Raw genomic sequence first — 13,446 nt, 5'->3', positions numbered from 1 at the left:
TGTAGGGCACATTCCTTCCCCTCACCTCCAGCTCGAGCCGAGCCGGGCCGAGGTAAGGCCCGGTAGATCACGTCGGCTCACGCGCCTCGAGGATTGGCACGCACAGACCTCGTGGAGGACGCTGTGGCCAAGAGCTGTCGACCGAGAGTGAGGGCGAGAGGCGATGCTTTCGAGAAAAACAACAATGCGCGTGTTCATTGGGGAAGAATCTGAAAGGCCTCTGTCCCCCCCTCTCCCTCCCTTCACTGTGCAGGAGAGAGAGAGAGAGAGAGAGAGAGAGAGAGAGAGAGAGAGAGAGAGAGAGAGAGAGAGAGAGAGAAAACACTCAAGAGAGGAGAGGCAAGCCAAGCTGTAAGCGGCCAACTCAATCCCCATGTCTGCCCATCAGTCGCTCTCCAGTGCCATCCTCGGCAACTGCAGCCTCTCCAGGGAGACACACACACACACACACACACACACACACACACACAACACACAAACACACACACACATCAGACCATAATAACCCCCGGCTGGCCCGCCAGCCCAGCACAGTCTAGTGTCCCCAGCGCTGGCTGCTGATCTCAGCAACGACGCATGGCCACTGATTTATCGCCCCTTGAGAGAGCAGGCCGGCCGCTCATGCATGCGTCCATCCTGTGGCGTCCAGTAATCGCCACATGTAATCTTCATTAATCTGGGATGTCAATCCCGGCTTTCTGGTTACTCCCTGGCAAGAGTAGGACAGGCCAGAGTCCAGCGGCAGAGAAAGGGAGACTGGGGACGGCACCGCCAAGTAGTGTGGGGGGGGGGGGCAACCAGCGCAACCTTCAATTACAGCCAAATGTGTGACACCACTGGCTCAATTATGGCTTTCTGAAGGGCTTTTTTGTGCTGCTAAGCAGGAATGGGACAGGGATGTTCCCCAGGCATAAGTCAATGGGGCAAAATATGTCCTCGGCACAGTCAGTGATGGAGCGCGCACACACACACGTGAATTTAGAACTACAACGCCAGCCAGTGTGAGGGAAAAAAGTCGTCAATTTCTGCTCTCTTTGAGGATGAGGCTTAACGACATTCATTTAAAGTGTGGACAGAACTTCCCCCTAATGATATTTAGTCCAGATAACAGCAACAGCAACAGCAGCAGCCAGAGAGGTCAAACCAATTCCAGTTCTATTCAGATATGCATCAGCATGGACACAGGCTTCATGCTTTGGCTAATTTAACACTTTCAGGGCAGAGTACGCCCAACTCTTTTTGGAGAGAACAGGCCACTGTCACCCATCGGAGAAAATTTATGGGTCTCGGATCCTGCGGCGGACGAGAATAACAACAAGACGTCTGGCAGTTTGTGTTCCCCCCAGGGACAGGAGAGACAGAGGCCTGATAGTCACTAATGAGCGTGTTCTTTTTTTTTGTGGTTGTTGTTCTGAAATGGTCCTTCCCCCCCCGCTGCGCAAGACCAACACAGAGGAGAAGGCAACCATGTCAACGCAGTTGACCGGGCATAACAAGGGGCCAGTGCATGTCACGACTGGAGTCTAGACTTGGGTCTCCAGGCATGCCGAGACAGGTGCTTGTAGATTGGCTGAGTTTTTTGGGGGGGGTAACATCACCCACCCCCCCCCACACACACACACACACATCTTTCCACAGGAGGAGAAAAGGAGGGGAACGTAATCAATCACCCCAACACATCGGAGCAACCGCTGTCCTCCCACGGACATCAAGATGTCCACACAGTCGCCTTGGAAGGAGGGCGGACAGGTCGCCCCAAACATCCATCTTCGAGAGTGGCATTGCTCCGCTTTTCGCAGCCACCATTGCGAACATGACAAGCAATGCTACGGATGCACAGAGGAATTCCCCTTGGAACACATCTGGCCCTTTTGTGTGTGTGTGTGTGTGTGTGTGTGTGTGTGTGTGTGTGTGTGTGTGTGTGTGTGTGTGTGTGTGTGTGTGGTGTGTGGGGGGGGGGGGGGGGGGTTGTGTAGGGACATCTCTTGATGTCTCACTTAACATTTGGGGATTCCAGGCTGCTACATCCAATTTGACCAGGGAAACAACAGAGGTTGTGGTCTCTAGGCTTCAGGTGATGAGGGTGTGATTTTGGGTTTTGTCTAGCACGGTAATGAGGGTGTGTGATTTGGGTTTTGTGGGGGGGGGGGGGGGGGTTAAGAGTGTTGAGCGGCAGAAGAGGTTACATCAAAGAAAAATGAGTGGGAAAAAGAAAAAGAAATTGCAAGGGCTATGAGAACCACTGGGAAAGGGAGGTGACATTTGCTCTCGGACTGCCCCCACCAACCAGACCAAGTGTGTTTGTGTGTGTGTGTGTGTGAGAATCAGTGTGTGAGTATGAGTTGGTGGTGGTGGTGGGAGGGGGGGGGGGGGGGGGGGTCTAGTTGTGCAGTGAACAGTGTCAGGCTTAGTTAAATCGCCCCCTTTTCACAGGGTCTGTGAGAAACCTTTTCTCATCAGCTTGGACGACCCAAAGGCAACGTTTTGCTTTTGTTCCTCCAGGTCTTCCCAAGATCCCCCCCTGCTGACACCGCCATCCCTGCGATCATCCCCAGGGGCAAAGACCAAAGACAAGGAAATCAGATGGGAGATGGGAGGTGGTGGTTAAAAAAAAAAAAAAAAAAAAAAAAAAAAAAAAAAAGAGAATACTCCAACCAACAAACCACACCCAACAAAACCACAACCAAAGAAAACTCGATGCAGAGCTGGTTTCTGGACGTTGGTGTCGAATTGAGAGCCACAGATTTGGGAGCGTTTTGTCATCGGAAACCCCTCTCACCCCCTCCTGCCTCTCGAAGCCCCTTAAGCCTGTGACCTCTCTGCAAACAAGCCCATTTGATGTGACTCTTGTTTCGACTGCCACAATTGCCCTTTTTTTCTCCGCTCCAAAAGCTTTTCGCAGCACAAAGGCAGACAATAGCTTTGTTAAGGAGCATTGTTGAAGACTGGGGAGGTAAGACAAGACACCCGGGCTGACGTGCTCTTCGAACCCCCGAGCTAGTAAGTGATATTCCGAACGGAGGGGACCGCCCTTCCTCTCCCTCGGACTCCCTTTCTCTAGGATCAAGGCTTTTGAGGTTTTTTCGAGGGAGAAACTGTGTACGACGAGAAAAGTCGAGGAGAGAGGAAAAAAATGAAAAGAAGAGAGACAACAACAGCACCACACGCTGAGCTCCTTTTTCTTAAAAAAAACACTACAGCACCAGCTATTGAGGATGAGCTAAAACATTAAACACAAAAGGGACATTTTAGGACACGAAAAAAGCGACAAGAGCAGGGATAAGTGAGAATGAATAGATGAACTGATGAATGAATGAATGCTGGGAAACAGGGCATGTGGGGGAGGGGGCTTGGGCAGACCGGCACAGGTGCATGGCGGAGCCGAGAGATGCACCCGCCCGAGTGGGGCTTTAACGCCGAGCACTTGGCCAAGGAGCACGCCACAGTCACCCGTGTCAGCACACACACACAAACGGCCCATTTAGCATTCTGCTACTATGCCAACAGAGTCATTAACGAGGCCCTGACAATGCAACAAACCCCTCCCCTACGGCGACCAATTAAAGCAACGGGGTCTGACTGTGCACACCTTGCTGTGTATGCTAAACACACACATTAGCATTACACCATCACAAGAGATGAACTAGGACAGAGAAATGCAGAGAGAGAGAGAGAGAGAGAGAGAGAGAGAGAGAGAGAGAGAGAGAGAGAGAGAGAGAGAGAGAGAGAGAGAGAGAGAGAGAGAGAGAGAGAGAGAGAGAGAGAATCATATTCAACAGACTGCCTTCACACACAGTAAGCCTTTCCCTATTTCACATTGTTACAAGTACAATATCTCATCTACATGGAACAATGTCTTCATTTTTGGCTCACGTTAGACCTAATAAAACCTGGAACAAGAGCTTGTGGTACTAAAGAATGGAACACAAAAACAAAAACAACCAGAACTAAATAATAGCTTGCAGAGAACCAAACAGAGTAACGGACAAGAAAGACAGGGAGGTTCTTAGAACATGCAGTTAGCCCACTCACTCGAGGGTGGAGAAGGGCACAGCGTTGGGGCTGCACAGAACGGACGGGCACCACATATTCTGCATGAAAGGCAGGCCTGCTGCCAGCTCTCCTGCTCTCTCTCCATCTCTCCCTCCATTACTCTCTCTCTCTCTCTCTCTCTCTTCCCTGCCTACCACTTCTCCTGCAAAGTGGGCACACTAGGCTTCCCAGAGGACCCAGCCTACATCAGACACACACACACACAAACTTTGTATCCCACTTTTGAACAAGGAAAGACAAGTTAAAAGTGAAAAATGGAACACGCTGGAATGAATACTTGTGATGTGCACACAAAGCACTGCTTGTGATAAGTTCACCAGTCCAGTAAGCTGCAGACCAAACTGGTCAACTGAAGAAAAAGGGATATAAATTATTCCTGAACAATAATAATAGTCAAGCTTGTGAAGTGGACTAAACCAAACAGGAAAATGCATCCACTCTATAGCCTTACCCCATGTCCTGAATCAATTCAGACCCTCAACAACCCTCAACAAATAACAACCAAGGCTCCAAACAACTATCCATGCCCTTCAGACTCTCCATGCCCCACCGTCACCCCCCACATCCCATCCCATCCCCCTGCTACAGGCATCCCAAGCAGCAGAAGCCTGTGGCTACAGCAGCAGCAGCAGTAGCAACAGGGGCAGCAGCAGCCACAAGCTGAGCCACATTACCATCTCAAACAGGTTCAGGAGTCGAGAGGGAATTACGCCGGGCCGGCCGCAATGCACTTTAATTACAGCCGCACCTGCACTCATCTCATTTAAGCCACCAGGGCCGAGGCCAGCAGGGGACAAGCACGGTGGGCATTAACGAAGGGACGGACACACATGCACGCACGCACGCAATGCAAACAAAGGAGATGGTGACAATGCAATCAATTCCTTCCCTTGCACCCCCAGGATTACAGGGCACCCAAAAGGAATATAATCAGAGCCAAGCACTAATGATGGGACCTCTGCCAACATGATGGTCAGGTGGGAGAGGTATTGGTGAATGAGGAAGAGGAAGAGGAGCAAGACGATGAGGAGGACGTTTTTTGAGAGCATGGAAGACAACTCCACCATGGAGGAAAGGCTGGTGATGAGTGGTGATGCAGACCTACTCCTTTAAAGAGCCCCCATCAAATAGAGTGGATCTCACAGTGATGGCACCACACCACCAACCCCCACACGACTCCCTCCTCCACTCTTCCTCCACTCTTCTTCCACTCCATTCCTTCTCTCAAGCCTTCTCTCTCTGCTTTCAGTCTTATTAAAAAGGAGCACCACAGGGGCCTGGCCCACCAACTTTCATGCACTCTCTCTCTGAAAGGAGTCAGCCAATCGCTGGCCTAATCCCCCCCCTCTCCTCTCCCATCCCCTCTAGGGAGACAGCAAGTCAATTATAAATCACCCAATACAATTATGTCCATCACCAGTGGCCCAGTGCATTTAACCTAATGGGAGCACTTCTTTCTTTGGCAAATGTTCATCCTTTACCTCCTGGTGGAGAAGAATGGGAGCCTACACCCCCCCCCCCCCCCCCCACACACACACACACACACACATACACTTCTGACCCAGGTCCTGTGTGTTTGCTTGGGCTCACAGGGCCTTCAGAGCATCAGAACACGACCTACTGTCAACAAGGTGGTAGACCAACACACAAAACAACAACAAATAATAATAATAATTCTATTAATGAATTAATTCATTAAATGTACTCTTTACCTCAAAGTACTCTCTGAGCATTATTATTATTAATAATAATAATGACTATCTTGCCTCAATCAAATAGAAACAGAAACCACTCAACCAATGCCTCCGAGAAGCTTTGCACAGAGGAAGAGGAGCGCTTGGGGAGGCCACTTAAGCTTCCTGGCAGCTGGAGGTTAGGGAAAAGGAGACAAGATAAAGGAGAGAGACAAACTGCTGAGTAACTCTCTCTTTCTCTCTCTCTCCCTCTCTCTGTCTCTGTCGCTCCACTGGTTGACGCAGACAGAGGAAGAGGAAGAGAGGCACATCCGACTTGAATGAGCCGGCTGAGGGTGGGGGTGGGGGTGGTGGAGCGGAGGGTCAGCAGTGAGGTCTTGCTAGATTGTATTATATATGTATTAAGAAAGAAATGCCTGAGGCGCATCAGATCCTAATTGGCCAAGTCTCTCGGCTCCTAAAAATATCCCCCACATGACTGGAGCAGTGGAGATTGGATGGGTAGAGGGAGGGGGGGATGGAGGAGGAAAATGCAGCCTTTAAGTGGCCTTCCTCCCTACTTCATGGGAAGAGGTTGGAAAAAGCCCCTGTTCACAAAACCTCCACCCTCCCTACACCCACCCTTCCTGCCCAGGCAGTCACAAGAGAGAAAATGTTTATTGAGGTGGCAGACAAAAAGCTATTTTGTTCACATCAGAGAGTGAGGAGGCACAGCCAGAGAGCCAGAGACACAGAGACACAGAGACAGAGAGACAGAGAGAAAAGAAAGAGCAAAGAGAGGAAACAACATACTGATTCTCCCAGATCGCACACTTCCTGAACATAACCCACCCCCTCAGCCCCCAACCCTCTCCCCTTCCCTCAGGGGGGAGTAGGGAATCGATCAGGGATGCTTCTGCGCCATAATCACTCCAGCCCATTAATGCCCCATTGTACTGGCAGAGAGGGGTCGTTATTGCTCAGAATAGCCGAGTGAAGTACACTACATTCATCAACGAGCCAAGGCTTATTTTTAGCCAAATGTGAGGCTCGTATTTTAATTGACTGCATTACAGTGGCATAATGGCCTTGATTTGACCTAGAGTTTCCGCGGAGAGACCCACTTCTGCGGCTGGATTATTCCATTTAACATGGAGTGGTGTGTTTCCCCGAGACCCATGAAATAACAACACCAAAAAAAAAGGCTAGGTTTTTAAACCTTTCGTCCAATTTCCTTGAGAGCGCTAATGGGATGGCCACTAATTGTGACCCACATGCTCAGGTACAGAGAGTGTTTCCAAAACGACAGGGTCCTTTCTAATCCAAAAATCCCCCACCCTAAAAAACACACACACACACACACACACACAGGCCACCTGTTCTGATGTTAGACTGGACAATTACTGCTCTTTGCAGAAGAAAGAGGCTGAGCACAGAGGCAGCTGAGACCAGCTAATTACACAATCAATGGTGTAATCACAAGAATGGACCAAGTCCCCTCTCGCCCTCTACCCCCCTTCTGCAAATCCTCAACCCATCTTTCCCAGGTGAGTGTAGCAGCTCCAATGAAAGACTGGCAGGGGACCCTGTGTGTGTGTGTGTGTGTGTGTGTGTGAGAGAGAGTGTGAGAGAGAGAGAAAGAGGAGGCGAGGAGCGGGGAGGGAGCAAGCACACAGAGGGCGGCAGATAATTGTTTACTAAAGGCCTCTGTGACGGTCTCCTAGCAACGGTCCTCGCGAGCTCCCAATCAGGTGTGGCTGACGCTGCTGCTTAGCCTTGAAGCACTATTGCCCCCTCGGCCTGACGGACGGCTGCAGCTGCTGTCTCTCCACTGGCCAGACTGATTTTCTCAAACCAAGGTTTGGACTAGTGCAGTGGTTGACGAGCGAGCAAGCGAGCGAGAGCGAGAGAGAGAGAGAGAGAGAGAGACCGAGACCGAGACAGAAGCCGTTCAATTGGGATGCTAGACTGGATCCCTAATGTTTTCACCTTATCTGGCCTCGCCATCTCTCTCTGGCAGCCGTGATGTAAAAATCTGCTTACAAACTGTCGGTCTCGTTCGCTCGGTGGCTCGCAGGCAAGTGACCTCATGTGCTCAGAGCTGGCACCCCCTCTCCAAGTCAAGTTCAAATGCCAGCTGTCAACAAAAGGTGGACACTTCACATACTCTAAACAAACCCGTTACAGGCTTCCAGCCAATGGCCATTTTAGACACTAAAAACGTAGTCAAAGCAAAGCTAGGCAATCATTATGAGAGAGGAACTAGCACACAGTAGCAAGTTCCTGAATAAAGCCAAATACAGTATGTTCCTCTTGTAGGCTTTACTAGGCTTTTATTGCGATCACGGAAAAAGAAAACTGTAACATGGGCTCCCACATGCAAACATACACTCGCACGCAATCATACACGCAGGTCGCCTGTAACAAAGCTTTTGAGCAGATACGGTTACCCCTATCCTCTCAAGACTGACAGCTGACCGGGGTGATGATGGCAAGAGGCTCCCTTTACCCGGTCTACTTGAGCCTGCAATCCTCGAGACATGTTTAAAGGGACACCACACACACACACACGCATGCATGCATGCGCACACGCTTGGGGCCACTCTTAAGTCCTGCTTTGAGGCACCTCGGGACACAGAGGGAGGGGTTGGAGGGTAAAACATTAGAAAATAAAGTCTGCCCTCCAACAGGTGGCAGACTCGCCTTCGAAAAAACCTTTACACACACACACAAACACACACTCACTCCTTAACCTACCCCCTGCACCCCATAGCTAGCAAGAGGTGCAAGATATCCTTTTACAATACAGGCCAGATGCAGTTACAGTGAGTGCACATCAAACGGATGTCCGGAAGTCGCGTCGGAGACGCGGAGAGGGTGGAGAGAGGGGAGGGAAGGAGTGGGGTGGGGTGGGGTGCTTGGAAGACATTCCACCAGCAATTTCATTAGCTTCCAAGAGACGCCTCCGGAACCGCCAACCCGGCGTGGCAAACAAGACAAGAAATTCAATATTAGGGATTCGTCTGACAAAACAAAACACATACACACACACACACAGAATTGAGGACTGGCATCAGTGTGACGACACAGGAAAAACTAACAAAAAGATAAGAGGCCCAAGCAGACCAGACAACCACCAAAAACCACCATAGACTTGTTCCTCATCCGTCTCTTTTGCTGAAAGTAAACACCGAGAGGGTAAGACGACAGGTGCACAAGCCTAATTTGATGGATTTGTGTGTGTGTGTTTGTGTGGTGGCAGTGGTGATTGTGGGGGCAGTTGTACGCTGCAATGCTGTTTGATAGCCTTGTTACACATTAACCAGCAACTGCAATTATTGTAAATCAGGAGCCATCAAGGGAGAGGATAGTTAAACTAAATGCACCCTCGGTCTGCAGATGACTGGCTCAAGGTGAGCCCTCTAGTACTAAGGCCGGGCTCTGACAGTCAATACTACACAAGGAGGCCTAGGCTCTGACAGTCAATACTACACAAGGATTTTTTTATGAAGTTATGTCAGCCTGAAACACATTGAGCTGCATCTGACATTAGATATTGATGCTGGTAACTCATCCATTCAACTGTGTGGCATCATGCAAGGTTCCAGAGGTGCTGGTGTAATTGTGTAAGACAGTGGTAGCTCGCAGAGTCAGGTTTCACCTATCACTGTGGCTGAGGATTGTACAGGTGTAATACAGGTATCTGATGTACTGCATCAACCCAAGCAATGCCACTGACACTTTTTGTGCACACTTGGCTCACAGGCGCTGATCATGTGGACGCTTAGTGGAATACGGCACAGGGCCGGCCTGATTAATACATTCATTAGCCTTATAAATATATCACAAGCTGGTAGAATTTAGGAGGCTGTGCGTATGCGTGCTAGAGTGTGACGGATCTGACTCAGTTTCTTGTTGGCGTTCAGTACGACTGCCAAAACATATGACAGACATTAAACAATATGGTCATTGCCACAAGCACTCACTTACTCATACGCACACACATAGCCACGAGCTGTCTCCCGCAGTCAGTCAGTCGACCAGCGCTGCCATGCGTGGCCACCGAGTCGGCACAGACAGCGACAGTACATCGCAACAGCCACGGCTGCCAGGGGATATTGCGCATCGTCACCATCACCTCACATGCACTTCCAACCACGAGCACAAAATATTCGCTTCGCAAATGGGTTTCTGTTACCATATAATCTGCGTCGGCGATATCTAGGTTAACTACATACTAGGCATACATTACTAAAAAGACAGCATAGGGCATACAACTCGAAAAGCTGCATGAGTGGTTCACCGAAACCCCCTTAAATCGCCGCCCCCTCTCTCACAAATACGTACCCCAAGAAAATAGATGGCTCCTCTTGTTCTGTACTGATGTAGTAGGAGTAAATTAATCAAACGTGAGCGATTTTCTAGCAGTAACAAGTTAAATACAATTTAACACACCAGTTACTCCCATGTACAGCAAAGTCTGTCTGATCCAACCGCCACAAACAAGAAAACCTCTTTAAAGACCATACCGTTAGTTTGCCTAAATTATGAAGCATGTTCAAACACCGTAACATAAACCTTTTGCATACCGTAGCTGAGGGTGCATCGACAGTCTCTCTTTATATGAAATTATGCATGACTAGAATCATTAACTGTAGCCTATTAAAACATGCATACAAAAGTAATAGAATTTCACTTACCGGCCAGGCGAACTGAAAGGGTATTGTGATCTTTCCAGACTCGTTTATTACTCTATTATTTTTAGCATTCTTGAAAGAAATAATATTTCCACCGAGAACTTCAGTAGATCCTTTGCCGTACGCGCACTGGCCAGTGACCGCGACTTCTGTTTGGTACTCCTTTAAGCAGACTGTAAAGTAAGTATCGCACTCGTCCCGGCTACAACGGAGATCCTGAGAGTTCCTAGAGCCATCGCAGCATTCCCCGTCCAACAACTCACCGTTTACATTCTGTACGGTAATCAGCTGCAGCTCGAAATAGCCCGAGGACTGGGACACCTATAAATAACATTAAAATGGAACAAAAATTACCCAACAAAAAACAATAGGCTTCAAACAGTGGCATGCATAAATAAAAACAGACGCAATGGCAAGGACCAGGCACTGGCAAGTGTATATCAACCATTTACAGAGCTAAGATTGATCAGTGCCGATTGCTAGCTAACGTTAATAACGTTGTGCTTTGTGTTACACAGTGGAGCGTTAGGCTACCTTATACATAGCCTAAGGTTTCAGGTTCATAATTTTGAGATCACTTAGCCAGCTAATTCTTGCTTAGAAATTGAGGCTTCCCCAGAGCCACTGTCGACAGCAAGCGATCAGGCAATTGCATTAGACTTCAAACTCTTGCATAAAATTAAGAGCAAATTATTTCGGTCAAATATGTCAGCAGGCAGAGTGCTACTTCGAATTCACATCTCAACCTTGACAGTCAAATTGTGCGATCACATGCTTTCACTGACGGCTGCGTAATTCAATTATCGATTAATATGAACATTTCCATTTTTGCTAAATGGTAAGACCGATCAGATAACCCACACCCATTAACTTTCGACTCCAGGTTACTTTGATAATCATGAAATCATTTGAAATTATATTCGAAAACAGCAGCGGTGTTCTTACCCTCGTCCATATCGTCAACAGCAGGCACGCTGTTAAAAGCCAATTCCTAATCCTTGTACAATTCCACATGCCTTTGATTAATTAGGAATACGGAGTATTATGCCAAAAATGGAAAACAGCCGTTGACCGGCGACAGGATCCTCCGCTCCTGACATGCAAAATTCACAAGCGTGGTATTAGCACGATGATGGTCCAGCTACAACACACACTCCCTCCGACAGATCACTCCACAGCAACTGATATCTTTCGCAGCTACTGCACGCTGAGGTTATCTCCCGTGATTGGCAGCTGAATAAACCACTCACATAAACCACTCCGTGTTCTTACATTTGGGTAAAGACCGTTTCTAAGCCAACCACAGAAGTGGGGGCGGAGTATGTCCAAAAACTTCTCTAGCCTCTGAATTGACGTAGACGCAATTGAAGATGTTCGTGCAAATTAATTAAATAAATAGGCTACATGTAGGCCTATATATTTTTCTTCTTCTGAGAAAATAGACGGTGTGGCAAATAAAATAAACAATGAATAGACTGATTTTTGTGTTTGATTTCTATGAAGTTCGTTAGTCATAATCTTCCAAGAGGCTAACTGAGCTGTCCAATGTCATGGGGCCACATGTTTAAGGCATAATGTCCAAATGATAAGAGGTCAGAAACCAAAATACTCCTCTAATAAAAGTGTAACTATTAAACGCAGTAGGCCTAGGTTGTAGGCTATTAAAGGCTAAAATCTAAAAGCTGTGGTTGTCTTTCACAAATAGGAACATGAAAGACAAAGCATTACTAGACATCATAAATATAGACCCGTAACTTCTTCAAAACACTAGATTTAATGTCTTCTATATCCAAGCGTGTATTTTTACGCCTCCCGCCTTGGTCGAAAATGTTCCACTACAATGCAACAGCATGGATGCAGCCCTGTTCGTTCTATTGGCCTCGCGGAATTGAGTAGGTGTGAGCGCCCTCTTCCGTACGGCAGTGCACTACCGTCGACTAATGCTGAGCTGTCTAAATGAGATAGCCCACCTACCCACAATCTGTAAAATCAAGATAAAACAAAACTGAGCTGTATTTCAACGATCTGTTGCAATTGACAGCTGCAACATGTTGACACAGTTGATAGCTGTGTGTAATAAAAGATGCAACACCTCTTAGTTTCTCAGTTTCATATTTAGACACCTAGAACTCTCAAGATGATTGTGCAACTCGACTGATAATACTTCATTCTTTCTGCATCAAATCACAGCCAACAGAACAATCTTGTTCAAAGGAATGCCTAACAACAGCCAGTGGATTTCTTGTCTCTTAAACTTATCAGGGCATTTGACAGAGGGTGTCTGGGTGCACCGAGTAGTGGACAGCCTGGGGTCAATGACAGACCCAGGCAGTGTGCTGAAATGGGCTGGTATACCCTCTGCACTGCACGGCACACACTGCAGCACACTCCTGGCGCCCTTCAAAGTGTCGTGTCATTAGGTACCGTGTAAATAAGCACACAGATAGCGCAGGCGGCAGCAGCAGTGGCAGGGGTGGCGGCGGCCCTCGCTCACCTCAACTGGGAAATTTCACACGCTGTCACAGCAGTACACAGCTAACAGGCTGGTTTCTCTCTCTCTCTCTCTCTCTCTCTCTCTCTCTCTCGCTCTCTCTCTTTTTATTTCTTTCTCTCTGTCTGTCTCTATTGTTATCTCTCTCTCTGTGAGAATAAGAATAAGAGAGAGAGAAAGAAAGAAAAATGTGAGTGAATGAAGAGAGAGAGAGGAAGAGAGAGAGAGAGAGAGAGAGAGAGAATATGAGTGTGTGTGGGGATAAGGGGTAAAAAGGATTATGAAAGGGGAGGAACGGATGAAAGGGGATAGCAAGTTTTGGTGGTGGTTGGGGGTAGGGAGATGCTGGGTCTGTGTGTGTGTGTGTGTGTGTGTGTGTGTACAGACAGGAGGAAGGTAGGGTGGAGGGGGGGTGGTTGGGGGGGTATTTGGCTGTATTTTTGAATCCCCTAGGGAAAGGTGAAGTGGATTTCTTTGCTCATCTATATTTCATTGGGCTTCCCTAGGAGGACCAGCGCATATAAATGTATAG

The 13,446-nt window shown here is 48.2% G+C and overlaps 1 protein-coding gene across 1 annotated transcript in view; it reads right to left on the bottom strand.

Moving 5' to 3' along the window:
• The window catches only part of LOC121711972 (protein jagged-1b-like), a 21,678-nt gene extending 10,037 nt beyond the window's left edge, over positions 1 to 11,641 (bottom strand). The window contains exons 1-2 of the mRNA XM_042095871.1: positions 11,369 to 11,641; positions 10,427 to 10,744 (exon numbers count right to left, since the gene is read on the bottom strand). Of these exons, the coding sequence (XP_041951805.1) occupies positions 10,427 to 10,744; positions 11,369 to 11,437 (387 nt within the window). The 5' untranslated portion in view covers positions 11,438 to 11,641. The remainder of the gene's footprint in view (positions 1 to 10,426; positions 10,745 to 11,368) is intronic.
• Between the last annotated feature and the right edge of the window lie 1,805 nt (positions 11,642 to 13,446).

Source organism: Alosa sapidissima, chromosome 6 (assembly GCF_018492685.1).
Source record: "Alosa sapidissima isolate fAloSap1 chromosome 6, fAloSap1.pri, whole genome shotgun sequence".
In the NCBI taxonomy this organism is placed as follows: Eukaryota; Metazoa; Chordata; class Actinopteri; order Clupeiformes; family Clupeidae; genus Alosa; species Alosa sapidissima.
The sequence above is the reverse complement of the archived record's forward strand: the minus strand, read 5'-3'. Positions and strand labels throughout refer to the sequence as shown.